The sequence below is a fragment of the Leptosomus discolor genome, chromosome 5 (assembly GCF_034619465.1).
Source record: "Leptosomus discolor isolate bLepDis1 chromosome 5, bLepDis1.hap2, whole genome shotgun sequence".
Taxonomy (NCBI): Eukaryota; Metazoa; Chordata; class Aves; order Leptosomiformes; family Leptosomidae; genus Leptosomus; species Leptosomus discolor.
In genome coordinates, this window is record NC_141395.1 from 30326224 (window position 1) to 30340973 (window position 14750).

The window sequence follows — 14750 nt, forward strand, 5'->3', positions numbered from 1 at the left end:
GGAGTGTAGTGATAGGTCAAGGAGTAACGGTTTCAAACTGACAGGGGGTAGGTTTAGATTAGATATAGAGAAGAAATTCTTTACTGTGAGGGTGGTGAGACACTGGAACAGGTTGTCCAGAGAGGTAGTGGATGCCCCCTCTCTGGCAGTGTTCAAGGCCAGGTTGGATAGAGCTTTGAGCAACCTGGTCTGGTGGAAGGTGTCCCTGCTCATTGCAGGGGATTGGAACTGGATGGTCTTCAAGGTCCCTTCCAACCCAAACCATTCTATGATTTATATGATTTATTTCCACGCACTGCTGCAGTGTCTGCCAGGTACAGGCATTTCTGTTTGGGCAAGGCAGAGGCCGGAGCCGTCTAAAGCTCTCCGGTTGTGCCACCTACTGGTTTCTGTCTTGGCAAAGAGTGTCTTTGTGCACGCTGCTGCATCTGACCTACTTCTGCGCCTGGGTCCAGGCCTTGCTGAATAATTGAAAGCTGCGTGCTGGTGCAGTGCAGGGGGAAAGCGCCAGGCCTTGCACTGATAAATTCCCCCTTACTTCACATTAAGGGTTACCTGCACCAAAAATAGAGGCAGTTTTTCCTGCCCGCAGGAAGAGAGGCTCCAAGCAACGCTTGGGCTTGATTAATATCAGACATTCATTACTGCATTTTATGCAACCATCCGTATGAGTCAGCACGCCTTCGTTTCCCCTCCTGCTTCTCGTGCAAGGAATATGCTGGAAAGCCAACAGGCAGAGAAATCTGGGGATTCACATCATCCTTAAGATTTTTTTTTTTAAAGGGAAAGGCTTTGGTGCTTCACATAATGTAACCAATTTTTTGAAGTCTCACAACTGGTAATATTGCCAAAGAAATTATGTCCAAGTAGGAAAAGAATTTCCAGGTTCCCCCTAGTTTTAAAGTACTGGTTCCGGTGCTGCTGGCTGAGGGGGAGTACTACTATTGTGAAGCGCAAATTTGGGAGTAAATGTTACTTAGCTGTCTGGCTTAGAATGCTGTATTCATCCCGTTTGTCAGCACTAACTGCTCTCAAGCAAATAAGTTGGCATTGAGATTACAGATTGTTCTTAGGTTAAAGCCCTGTTTTTATAAGAAATTTGGTTTTGATGGAGTGAAGAGGCTTTGCACAGGCTATGTAGGCCAATAGTTTTAAGAAAACCACTGACAGCTCTTAGCTCCTAAACTGTGTATGCAGCTTTGGAGAAGTTAGCAGCAATTTGCAGGAACAGAGGTGAACTTTATTGACTTCAGGTGACTGAGATTAGTTGCAGATGGGGGAAATTAGAGAGGTTATAGAACACCTGAGAATTGAGTGAGTTTATTAGGGTAAGTAGCCTTGATGGTGGCTGCAGCACCAAGGGTGACTTTGGGCTTTATAGGAAGGAGCTTGTGTAGGTAAATAGTTGTTGGGGGTTTTTTTGTTTTTTTTTTTTTTTTGTGTGTTAATTTTAATTACGCTGTGTGGTTGAGTTTGGGCTGTCAAAGAAGAAATGTGTGAGTTTTGCTGGTGTATCTCTGTAGTTCTCACAGGCTGAATGGAGACTGTTGTAGATGCTGTGCAAATGTAGCTTCTGTCTCAAACAGGTGATGTGTCCCCAACTAGCTGAGTAAGAGGGGAGTAAAGAGAGGGAGTGTTACTGTGTATGTAGATGTGTGCGTTTCAACATCATGCCTTTGTTACTATGTATAGAGATAGGTAACTGCATTCTGAGTTGTGACTGCTAGCTTTTATTACAAGATTGCATAGAAAAAAATGTTAAAATGAAGAACTACACTCAGGTTTTGTGCCAGAGGCTGATGCTTTTTAGCCTTATCACTGGAAGGCTACTTTCCCTGCTCTTGAAAATGCTTTCATTTGTGAATAGCAGTGATGCTTGAGACAGAGTAACTATTTGTAATTTTCTATGCTGTTATTATCACGTGTTGCTGCGAAGCCCAGGAGAATGGCTTATTTTGGTGCTTTGTGTAGTGTTATTAAGCTCATAATGATGTCTTACTGTGATCTTGGCATAGTGTGAACGTATTTGGCTTTGCTGCCCACTAGGCCTTGCCTGAGAAAGATCACCTTAATTCTGTAGCTCTGTATAGCATCTGTTTTGGTTCTCTTTAGGCTTTTTTTTTTTTTTTTCCTCTCTTGTTAATTCTGAATTGTTCTAGCAGTTGTGATTAAAACTAATTCCCATGAGTCTAGATACCGCATAGTTTCACTGGTTAGTGAAAGCACATCCCTTCATGTAGCGATGTTTGTAACACGCCCTTCAGCCAGTGAAATGCAGCAGTCCAGACACAGAGTGCAGCTGCTTTGATGTTTGGTGTTATTACAGAGGAATATGGCATGTGGAGCATTAGGGACTCTGATGGATGTGCTCTGCCTAGAGAGATTTCTTACCCTTCCCCAAAGGTAGCTGGTAAAGTTAAAATCTGGTCTAGTAGCATCCAGATAAGAATCTTCTATTTCAGTGGGGCTGACTTCTGTTGATCTGTTTGTTTTATCATTATTGTTTTATGGTTCTCACATGTGTTTTTTCTACTTACTAGCCACTTAGAGCCAAGCATGCGCTTATTCCAGCAGTGATGCCATGCAGGAGTTGCCTTAGTTATTGTAGAAGGATGTTGGTATTACATGCTGCAGTCCAAACAGCTTGCAGTCTAAATTTAATCTTTTTAAGGTGTAGGTGTTGCTTCTTGTGCAAACCCCTAAATAGCTGTGCTGATGTAAAGCAGGACATCTGTTCTGTGCTGGTACGGTGTATCACTAGAATTTTGTGCAAGTGCAGCTACCTTGGTGCAAATTTGCTTAATACATGTGGATCCTGTTATTTGCATCGCTACAATGACTAAAAAAATGCAAGCTGTGCATAAATAGAAAAGTGAGTTTTGTCACTAAGTATGTCTTTTAGCAAAAACCTTAGCAAGTCATTGCAGGTAGGTGTGATGGAGTGCCTTGCTGTAAAATCTACTTTTGTTGGAAGGGTTGTGTGACTTTGCCTCGCTCCCCTGGGGCGGGCCAAAGCGGCCGTGCAGACCCATACTTTCGGTCGTTACACTGCCTAGAACTAGCGGTGTTTATAAAAAACACCTATTTTTTTCCTTCTGGGTCAGGCCGTTAGGTGCCTTCTGTAGCCGGGCCTTTGGAGGCCGCCTGCGCTCGCCGCCGCCGGGCCGGGGCGCAGGGAGAGCCGCGGTCCCTGCCGCGGCCTGGCGGCCTTTCCCCGCCTCTGCCTGAGGACGGGCCGGCGGGCGCGGGCGAGCCCGCGGAAGCGGCACCCCCGTGTTTAAGGCGCGGGAGGCCCCGGAGGCCCGCGGGCGGTGCCTCCCGGGGGTCCCATTGCGGGCTGGGAGGAGCCGGCGGGCGGGCCGGCCGCGCCGGGCGGGAAGTGAGCTCAGGCGCACAGGAAATCCCGCCCGCGCCGCGGCCTGTGTTTGCGCTGCGGGCAGAGAAAGGAGCGGAGCGCCTGCAGCGGCCCAGCCGAGCCTGCCGCACGCAACGGGGCCGAGCCATGTCTGACCAGGTACGGGCGCCGCCGGCCCCGAGCGACCGACCGCCGATCCCGGGGGGAGTTGCCGCCGGACGCGGGGGGACGGCGCGGCATGCAGCGGCGGTGGCAGGCCCCGCAGCTCCGGGGATGCGGGAGGAGCTGCCTGCGGGCCCCCCCTCCCCGCTGCCGCGGGGCAGCCCCGGCCCGGCGCTCTGTGAGGGGCGACCCAGGGCGAGCGGAGCCGTGGCCGCTCTGGAGGCGCAGGGGCGATGTTCCCCTCGAGGAATGTGTGTGTGTGGGGGGGGTGTAAATCTCCGACCTCGGCCAAACTCTGCCCTCGCCACGTATTTTAATCCCCCTTTCCCCTTCGCTCACGGTATTTTGCGAGGAACCACGGGGGCGGGCTCCTGGGCGGGGGAAGAATACTCGGGGCCCGGGCTGGCGTCCGCCCGGAGCGGGGGCGGCTCGGCGGGGCTCCGGGCCGGGATCGCCGCCGGGGCAGTCCCGGCCTTGAAACCCGGGAGTCCAGCGAAGGGTGACCCGTGTTGCACAACAGTTGTTTCATTTTGCATTTCCCGCGTGTGTGGTAGGATGCTCTTGCCCCGGAGCAGGCTTTGTGTGCGTTAGGCTAGACTTTCCAGGTCCTCCGTTTGCCCTAGGAAGGCAAAAGGGGGGGGGGGGGGGGGAGGGAAACCCCACAAACTTTTAGCTGAGCGTTGCTTCCCTGTATTAAACACCCCGTCCTTCACCGAGACTCTGTCCTGCCTTCACTCCCTGTGCATCGTTATGTTCCTGTCAATTCTGACTTCTCAACCGGGGACTTTAGTTACTTGTACCGCAAGTTCCTGGCTTGCTTGGCGTGGTATGTATGCAGTCCTTTGCTTACAACTACTGCTTTAGGCTATGTGACCTGCTGGTGGAAAGTTAAAATAGCATTCCTGTTCTCATTTGTGTTCTGTTTTGCTTTATTTTTATATTGCCTTCATATGGCAGTGTTTTCTAACTTTGTCACGACGATTTGACTTTGGAAAAATTAATGTCGGTATCTACAAATGTTTCTTGTAGTCCTGTGAAGTCAATAATCGAACTAGTGCCAGCCAGGAAATTAAAAGTATCCAGAGACAAGGCTAAGCTGAGCATATGCTGTGTGTGCTTTGAAGAATCGCCTTGATACATTGTGACCCGTGAATAGAAACAATTGCTGTATGCGCTGGTGGTCTTCCTCCCGGCCCCGACTTCCGAGCACAATGCAACCCTGCTGGTGAGGATGGTGCTGCTGCCTGTCTCTGCCTGTGAGAGCGCAGCCAGGAGCACAGCTGTTGCTGGCATCCATTAGGCCGTGTTTACAGTGTAATAAAATATGTGAAAGTGGCTGCATTTAAAAAAGAAAAAAAAAGGCAAATTCTGAAGTCAATTTTTGTAGACCGATCTTCACGTGACCTGCTCTGTAGCTCCTGTGTTTGTGAACGAAAGCATGTTTTAACACATAGCAGCTTTCATTAGGTAATTCCTTCTCCAGGCAAGTTCTACTGAAATGCATATGTGTTTGTTCTTCGGGACTGCTTGAAGTATGTGAAATTCGTTGTATGCGATAACCTTTTTTGGATACATATCTTAAAGGCCTTTGAATAAGGACTCTGGTTGGTTTGTTTGTTTGTTTTAATAGATGACCTAAACCTTGTTATATGTTGTGTCATTCACTTCTGGGGGGGTCTGCAACGAGCTAAAGAGATGCTTAAGTAACAGTATAACATACAGTAATGCAGCACTGTAAATCTCATTCCTCTGTTTATCAATCCTACAGGAATAATTAGATTACCCGAAATTGTTGATTGCTTACAGTGTCTTTCTGGCCCTAGAATTAAGTTAAGAGGACATAATTTGTCACCAGTTATGATAATTTTGGCTTGTCTCTTTAGTATAAATAAAGAAGCATACTTGATTTAGTTACTTTATTTCCATTAGGAAATTAACTTTTATGATAAATAAAAATGCTTCAAGGGCAGACTCCAAAAACCACATGGCTGCTTGGTGGGATCTAAGCAGAAACAAAAAGTATCATTTTTTCCCCTTCCTTCAGGGGTCTTGGGCTGTTTTTGCTTTAACTGACTCTAGATGCTGGCATTTTTAGCTGTTCCTGAACTACTAATAAAGAATGTTGTTGTTTGTATGCATTTTTCCATTCCTATAACAAGTGTAGGAGTTTATTTGCTGTTAGGAAGTGCGTTGTAGTCCTGTTCCTCTAGTAATTTTGGATTTTTTTTTTTGAAGATTATCTAGAGTGTGCTGAGTATAGGAGGTTTTTTTAGTCTTGGATGTTGAAGTTTGAGCACTTTAGAAAATTGGAGGAGGAATCTTGCAAGATACTGCCTTACAATGTTTGGTTTGTGCTTTCATCAGTTGCAATAGCAATACCAGTGGTTTTTGTTCAAGAAACTTTGGGTGCTTTTTACAGTTGTGAATTTAGTGTTAGTATATACATGGGAGACAGTACTAGGAGCCTCATTTTGTGCTATTTAAGAAAACTGTGGAATGAAGCCTTAAAACTTTAGGCATCTAATGAAAAGTTAGAACTTGGAGTATTGTGATATTCCTGTTCTGTTGGTATGGTAATCTTTTTTTTTTTTTATGTACTGTTTCATGAAGTGCACTGTGAAAAGAACTGGTGTTCAGGGTAAGTAAAAGACTGGAGGCTTGCTTGCAGATTGCTGATCCAGGATTTTGTTAGTGAGTGTTTGTATTTTAACTTTGCAATCTCCTTGCTTTCTTTGTTCTTAAGTGTTTTTGTGTTGGCTTTACCATTTGGCATTGAATGGCAGTATAGTTCACTGACAAAATGCAGAGAGCTGTTTCAGACTTGCTGGGTCTTGTTATGTTCAGATTTCAAATATTTTGCTCTTTTTAAAGTGTCAGTTATTGGTATTGTCAGCATTGATTTTCATCTTATTTCTCTTTTCCTGAAATTATAGCTCTGCTCTTATTTTGTGGGTGAGAGATTGCTGGGGCTTTAAATGAGCATCTTTATGGTATGGTGTTTCAAGACTCCGGTTCCCTCTGCTGCTTCTACTGTTTGCTGCTTCCCCTATTCCTTTTCAGTACTAGAGCCCAGTTTCCCTGAGGGTACGAATTAAACACATGAATCATTGCTTTCCACTCATATTGTCCAGAGGCACTGTCGTAGTAGCAATGATGATTTGTTATACCTTGTACAGGATGATTTGTTTTGGCAAACTAAGTAGGTAGATCTCTTACAAAGCACTGAACAGTATAAACTACTACAAATGCCTCTGCTGCTGGGATAGTATGCTGCTGTGCAATTTGGTTCTTATGCAAAGTAAGCTAAGACAGTGACTGACCTGAAACATCATGTAAAGGGACAGAATGTTCTTACAGTGATAGCAAAACAGGAGGTAGTTTTGAAGTTACAGACTTCAGATCTGTAGAGATCTGAATCTCTTTCTGATTCCTAGAAGTTAGTAAGCCTGCATATGGGTAATAAAGATGCTGTTTATGCGAGTTATCAGAACAAGTCTCAGGCTCTTGTTTTTCTTTCTGTTTTTAGTTAGAATGGAAACCAGTGTATTTTTATTCCTGCAAATAGTCCCACGAGGTTAGAGTTCAGATATATTGGAAAGGGAGAACTTTGGTGGGGAGCACAGTTGTGGTGACTGTTACCAGTGAAGACTCCTTTCACACTTCAAAAGTGACTTGCTTGAAGACCTAGGGGTAAGTGTCTAGTTTCTTGGAAGCCCGGGGTCAGGTTTTGGGTTTGAGCTTGAAGGGTGAGGAATCAATCCCAGCAATCCAGGTTGTGCCCAGGTGGGTATTTAGGGGAAAAAAAAAAAGTATTCAAACTAGGTGGAGTCTCTGGCTCGTACTTTTTGTTGTCATCACAAACTGAATGGGTCTGGCTTGAGTCAGTGAGTCAGACTGATACAAAGAGCACTTCCTCTCTCTTTCTTTCCTCCAGACTGAGACTGGTACAGATAGGGAAGGTGTTTGCAGACTTTTGCCCCTGCCCTTGCCTGAACTTTTAACATTCAAAGAAGTTGTGCATGTTTAACTTCTTTAACAAAAAAAAACAAAAAAAAACAAAAAAAAAACCCGACCAAAACTTGAAAAGGCTTGTCTGCCATTTTAATCTGGAGATAGAGACCTATCTGGATGCACTTAATACAGAAGGTTAGTATGTGTTTCTGGTGCTTTATCCTAAAGTTCAAGTTCAACCATACAAAGGCTATTTCTATATACTAAGCAAAAAGTCCCTTGAGGGCTGGGAAAATGTGGTAGGCACCTGTACATATTTTGCCTATTTTGTCTGCTGTGTTCAGCAATAAAATATAAAAGGAAGACTTGAAACAAGATCAGCAGGGTATCCTTGTTTCTGACTACTTGGGAAGATTTCTTCATCAAGCACCATCTGGACCTGAGGCAGTGTCTGTATAAAATCCATGTGCGCTGCAGTGGAACATAACTAAAGGCCTGATCCAGAATATGTAGTGACAGGCAAGGGATTGTGTTAATAGTACCTGATCTCTCACTTATCTTATCTGTCAGCAGCTTACATGAAAACTTTGTCCTTAGTTCATGTCTTATAGAACATAACACTCAAACTGTTTTGATGAGCTTTAGTGCTCAAGTTGCTGAATCGAACTTGTCTGTATAATTAATTCTTGTCTTAGAAAGATATCAAAACACTGTAGTTCTTAGAAGAAGTTGTGTTCTTAAAACAAACGTGCTAGATGGAAGCTGTAACTCAATGTTTTCTTGTCATAGAAAAGAAGGTGGCTGACGATCCTTTTGAAAGTAGTGACTATTGTTGATGCAATAGATTGAAAAATGTTTGCATGGTTTACACTGGTAGGGTGTCACAAATGCTTTCTGTTTACTCTCTTCACGATGTTCTTTTTTTCTGTCAAATATCTGAGCCTCTTAGTACACTTCCTATATTTCTATTTTGCAGTCTGTTTGTTGACTAGGAGTTAGTGTCATAAAGTCATACTTCTCGTTTTTGCATCTGTCATCTATTTCCAAATTATCGTTCTCTCATTTCTTACATTCTTCACAGGGTTTCTCTTCTGTCATTAATTTTTCACTGGCGGACAGACCAGACAGCCTTTCATAATGCTATGTTGCTATTATTTTCACACACAGCAAGGAACAAATAACGTGCCTTGGATAGTCTGATTTTGTGTAATAAGGAGTATGGCAGCTGTTGTACTGTCCAGTGAAAACAAGTGTTGAACTGATCAGGTTTTTTTACATTTTTTTGCAGGAAGCAAAACCTTCAGCTGAGGATTTAGGAGATAAGAAAGAAGGGGAATACATTAAACTCAAAGTCATTGGGCAGGTGAGTTTTTATATAATTACTTGTTGACTTTTGGTGGGGGTGCGAGTTTCTGTATTGTAGAAATGAACAAAGGAAAGCTGATACTTTCAGTTCTTCAATGTGTCTCCTCCCCTGCTGTAAACTACTTACCAGTTGCAAGTAATGTATGTTAGTATGTTCTCTGGTGTGCTGGTTTGTGTTCTGTTGTTTGTTTTTTTTTTTTTTAAAGCTTGAGTAATTTATCCTTACGACTCAGGATTTGGTCAGTGTGATCCCCATCTTACAACTAGGGGACCTGGTGCGTTGAGGGGTTAATTTATCCAAGGATATGAATGCAATACGTGGCAAAATCAATAAATGCAGGTCTTTAGAGTTCATGTAGTACACTAAGCATGAGGTCAGCTTTCTTGGACAGGGATAGGAAGAGGATTCTGTTGGCTGGCATGTTGGTAGATGTGAACGGTGGATTATAAGTCTGAATTCCAGTTGTGTTGGAATGTGAATGTTGAGATCCTTCTTGAACAGAAGTCCTTCTGTGCAAAGCACCCCTAGCTCATATGACTTAACTCAGTATTGTTTGTTGGAGTACAGCGCGATTGCTGTGCTGTTGACTGGAGGCGAATGACTTAAAGCAGGACTAACACAAACTAGCTTACCTCTTGCTGGTTTAATTGGCAATGGTAAGAACACGTTCAAAAGCTAAATGTGACCCACATGCTTTTTGCACAGAACCTCTTGCCATCTGTTTTTATCTGTAGCCATTTTGACAGTTGTAGTTATTTGTGTCATATGGCTGGTAAGAAGGACTAGAGAATGAGGAGACCCAAGATTTCTCTTTAGGTTAGCTTTGTGTTGCCAAGTCTGCCTGTATCCTAACTTCCAGATAATTACTCTAATTGAATGAGGTTTTGTACATATTTTGAAGTGCAAGCTTTAACTTGTCTCTTTTGGAATCTTAGAGCAGAAGGCCCCCACATACGTATGTTTGTATTTCATAAGTATACCTCAGCTGGGTAAAGATGGAAGCACAGACTGAACCATACATGTGTATGGTGTGTAGTACTTTTAAATTCCAAACCTCCATAGTGAGCCTAAGGCTATACTATGCCACCTGTTTTAGAATAGAGCTTCCTGTGGAAGTGCATGGTGAAGTTAGTGACTGATAAATCATCCTGGAGGTTCATGTTATAGTGCACCAAGGTATGCACGGTGATAGTTAAACAGTGTTCTGTGTTAGTTTTATGTAAGCTTTTTTTAATGAATGTCTTAAAATTAGCATAAATAAAGTAAGCAGTTACTACAGAGAGCGCAACTTTTTTCTTTTCTGTTCTTAGGACAGCAGTGAAATTCACTTCAAGGTGAAAATGACAACACACCTCAAGAAACTCAAAGAATCATACTGTCAAAGACAGGTTTGTGAAACAATTACGCTGTCTCTTTAAAAAGAAAATAAAAAACCTGAACACTTTAGCTTTACTTTTCTCACTGTTCTTTCAAATAAAGACATTTATTGAGACAGTCAAACTTCTGTCTACTTACCAGGACAGGTATCTGACAGTACAAATATAATGGATCTTCTAATTTCTTTTGACAAGTAAAGGTATTTCTATTTAAGACCGTTGTAAATTTTGTAGTAAGTTAAAATTACTGTTTGAAAATATGTAGTGGCTGCTCAGAAGGCATAGATGTTACCTTTTAAAATGTTCAGCCATGCATTTATAGTTACTGTAACATCTCCCATCTCCAAGCGAAATTCCCTTAAAGCTGTGGAACGCTGTGGCTTAGGATGAGAGTAGCCTTAGGCATTGTTACGTCTGTTAATATGTTAATCGATTTAACACTAGCTATTGTGCCTGGAGTTAAAGAAATCTGCAACATTAATTGTGGATGTAGGTGAATAGTAACTACTGTTACAGAACAAAAATGTATCTTTGCTTCCAGATTCTGTGGCAGATATTGTGGATTCACTGCTGCTATTTCCAGAAGACCTGGCCTAGTTTACCCCCAGCTTTGGGGATAGATGCCTTGTGTGGCCTTTTCTTTAGTAACTGTGTTGGAGTTCACTTCAGGAGATATAATGATAAGAAAGAATACTTTGGGTTTTTTCTTAAGGTATTAAGACGAGTTGAACTTGTCAATTGAAGTGCTCTTTTGTAGAATGTGTTCTTTTTTGCTATCCTTCTGGAGTAGGAGGAAGGAAAAGATCAAACACCAGATATGTTTGTAGCCAAATTCAAATGATTAAGATTATGACTCATTTGAAGAACTTGAAATTTTAAAATAAGAACTTGGAAATAAATCTTACAGCAGTCTTATTGACTGATGAAAATGCATGTGTGTGGAATTATTTTTTTTTTAAGAAGGAAAGAATTGTTTGAATGCAGCTATATCTGTCTCCTGGGCTGAATTCTGTAGAGTCTGTGATTTTCTTCATCAGCAGTCAATATGGTTTTTGCTGTCAAGTAGCCTTTCTTTTGTAAAGGGACCATCAACATTTCTCACAAGTTGGCCAGAGGGATTGTTGGAACAGTGTGAAGAGCTGTTCTTTCCTGTGAATTTTCCTGCCTGGTTATTTGCAAGCAGTATTTCTGAGATCTAGTTGATGCACAAAAGGGGTCATATTTCACCTGTTTGTTTTCCTGATAACTTGAAAGAAGAAAAATATGAGGCGTTTGCCTCATCTGTGAAGTATGGTATTTTGCCATAACACAGGCACACTGTATGATAGACGTACTGCAGCTTAACTTTATTTACCATTGGGATGCTCCTTTCTCCCTGTTTGAATGATGTTCCTTTTCCCCCCCCCTTAGCTCTGCTCTTTCTTGTCCCCAGTGTAGAGCTTTTGCAGAACTGATAGTGGTGAAGGTTGCTATTCCTTACTATGGTGATATAAGATTGGGAAAGCAAGGGCAAGAAGGAGTTCATGAAGTAAACATCATGTTCCTCCTGTTGTCTTAGGATCTTTAATAAGGCTGATAAGCAGTTTGGAAAAAGACAGGACCATTGTGTGTAATGTTGTCTTGGAAGGGAGGGTGTAGTCAGTATTTATCTATACATAAAGACACAGGGTGGGGAGAAGCTAAGGAAACTAGCAAGTTCTTGAGCTAGAACTCCAGTGAGACTCCGGAATAAACACACATTTCAGCACTATCATTCTCTTTGAGTCACTTTGTAATGTACATGGTTGCAGCAGAATAGCTGAGCTCCTGGTATAACAGGAGCTAACACTTCCTTTTTTGACTTTCATGTGTGTTGTTTTTATTAAGAATGTTTTTCTTGTAAATCCATACAAGTTTCAGTAAGTTTTTTTTTCTTGTACATCTGTTTGGTTTTTTAGGGTGTTCCAATGAATTCACTCAGGTTCCTCTTCGAGGGTCAGAGAATTACTGATAATCATACCCCCAAGGAGGTGAGTTTCTTTCTAGAAAAAGTGTTACATATTTCACTGGAGAAACCAAATACCAAATTGGTTAGTTTTTCTGTTCTGTTAGACTGTTAACCAGAATGAAGTTGTTTCTTTAAATATAGCCAACTTTTTGGACTATATTTAGTCAAATATAGTCTGGCTATATTTGTCTAACTAGAATCTTTAATAAGGCAAATATGCAGTTCAGAAAGAGACTGATTGGACCTTCATGTGTAATGTTGTTTCAGAAGTAGTCACTGCTTACCAGAGAGGGGAAAAAAACCTAAGGGAGCTTCCCAGTTGTTGAGCTAGAACTTCAGTGTGACTTTGGTATGAGTATGTATTTAGTTCACATATATTAGATGAAAGTGTAAATAAACAGAAAACAGGTTACTTCTGCTGCCCAGTGACTTCCACCAATTGTTATGACAAAGGAGGAAGAAACACTGTTATAATAATGACCTGCTGAAAAATCAAATAAACTTGTGTACTGTGAAATTGAACAAGTTACTCTGAGAGAACAGTTGTGAACAGGCTTTGAGTTGCAAGCTGTAGGTCTTAGCTGTATTGTGAGCTAGTAGTGTGCTATCTATATAATTGGCTGTACAGCTGGTGCATTCACTATGTTGGTTGTGTTCCTGTGCATCTGTTGCCCAAGAAGAGATTTGGAGAAAGGTAAAGCTAGCAACTTCCAGGCCAATGTGTACTGCTTTACAAGCGGATTTAGACTTCGCTTGTTAAGGCTTTTGCTTTGCCTGAGATGTGTAAAACTGAAGGAAGAGGACTAAAAATCATGAATGTTGGCTAGTGGGATGGTGACTGAAATTTTTTTTCACCCCTTTGATGAATTATGATGGGACAGAGGAATAAACCATTGTATAACTTGTCTAGGACCTGCTCTGAATTAAATACACCAGATTTATAACAATTATATGCTGTTTTTCTCTGTTCTCACAGCTGGGGATGGAGGAGGAAGATGTGATTGAAGTTTATCAGGAACAGACGGGGGGTCACTCAACAGTTTAGATACTTCTGTTTGTTTTCTTCCCCCTTAATCCTTTTTTATTTTTAAATAATAGTTCTTTTGTAATGTGGTGTTCAACACTGAATTGAAACTGGCACCCCATCTCTGGGAGTTTATTTTCAAGCGTCTGGTATTTTGAATTCTCGTGCTCATTATACACTATTGTTTCTGTTTTCATTGTGCTGAACTTTTGTGATCCAGCTGCAGCCTTGCTCCCCTCTTCCCTTCTGCCCTTCCCTTTAGAAATACACGTACACACATGCATTTGTATGTTCACTAGGTTCGTGCATTTCAGGCACGAAGGCTGTAACATCTGCCAGGTGGGCAAGTGTTCTTAATGACTTCCATATCTGCCCTGAAGTTTTGATGTGTGACTGTTTCACTCCTGGACTATAACTTTCAGTGCGAGATGAAGTTTTTTTCGGAGAACTAAACTGTGGAGAAATTGTGTATCCATAACTCAGAGCTATTTTGCTTAAATTGTGCTGATGGCCCAACGAAGAAGATTACAAGTTGGAAATGGAAAACCTAGAACTGTTGTCATCTGTACCTTGCTCCAGAGATGGCTTTGCTGAAGACATAAAATTGAAAACCCTAATGATTCTTAAATCTTTCCAGAAGAGCCCAGAAGCATTTTAACTTCATATAGCAATTAGTACATGCAGGTATTCATGCAAGAATGTTCACAGCAGACAACTGGTGTTACTTTGACACTCTTGTTTGTACCTTTTGGCCTGGGACGTGGGTTTTGAATGGACATTGTCTGTACCAGCTTCATTTAAAATAAACAAGAAAAACAATTTTATAAACAACTTGCATTTTCTTTTCAAATGTTTGGAAATGAGCAAAACCATAAAAAGTTATAACTAGGGCATGCTTTCCCAGTAACTATACGTTGAAGCCAGAAAAAAAATGTGCTCTGTAAATATACCTCATTTAAAAAAAAAGACTTTTTTTCTACTTACCCTAGTGAAATACTTGATCCACTTGGTTTGCAGGTGACTATTTGAGACTACTAGCAGTTTCTTTTCTTGTTAGAGAATATTCACATACGGTTACATACAGCTTCATGCACAAAAGATAAACTGAAAATGCAACTTGGAAGGAAATACAAAGATGGTTTTTAATGTCTACATTTCATATGCTCACAATACCATTAAATCATATCCTTATGATGGGTGACGTGGAAGTGTCACGATAGTTCATGAGGCATTATTATGAGGGTCCACTTCACATTCTAGCTAGTTGCAAGTTCTAAATGGTCAGTTTGAGAACATGTTACTGGATATAAAAGCTCAGATGGGAGGTTATGGGCAGGGTAGTGTGGAGAGGTTTCCACACTCCCCCTGCTTCAGCCTTTCTGCAGATAATAGGACTTGTTTCTAATTTGGTTTGGTAAATCAAGTTCACTATGAATGCCAACTTAAAGACATTTTAGTGCTGGCATACTTGGAAGAAATTGCAGATTTTGAATTATTAGTTTTTATGGCACTTGCTGTAAAGCTAGAAA

The 14750-nt window shown here is 41.8% G+C and overlaps 1 protein-coding gene across 3 annotated transcripts; it reads left to right on the plus strand.

Annotated features, from left to right (window-relative positions):
• The first annotated feature begins 3419 nt into the window (after positions 1 to 3419).
• Positions 3420 to 14052, plus strand: SUMO1 (small ubiquitin like modifier 1). Of its 3 annotated transcripts, XM_086465348.1 has the most exons (5): positions 3420 to 3514; positions 8757 to 8831; positions 10145 to 10222; positions 12148 to 12219; positions 13174 to 14052. In XM_086465348.1, exons 1-5 carry the CDS (start codon positions 3503 to 3505, stop codon positions 13240 to 13242), a joined length of 306 nt encoding a protein of 101 aa, XP_086321474.1. In that variant the 5' UTR covers positions 3420 to 3502; the 3' UTR covers positions 13243 to 14052. The 3 variants fall into 3 exon arrangements, with proteins under 3 accessions (XP_086321474.1, XP_086321476.1, XP_086321477.1); XM_086465350.1 differs by lacking the exon at positions 12148 to 12219; XM_086465351.1 differs by lacking the exon at positions 8757 to 8831.
• The last annotated feature ends 698 nt before the right edge of the window (positions 14053 to 14750 follow it).

Bases quoted from the DNA above. Each gene is read 5' to 3' on its own strand.
- SUMO1 (XM_086465348.1), top strand. The intron at 10,223-12,147 runs GTTTGTGAAACA...TTGGTTTTTTAG, and splicing joins AATCATACTGTCAAAGACAG to GGTGTTCCAATGAATTCACT. The intron at 12,220-13,173 runs GTGAGTTTCTTT...CTGTTCTCACAG, and splicing joins ATAATCATACCCCCAAGGAG to CTGGGGATGGAGGAGGAAGA.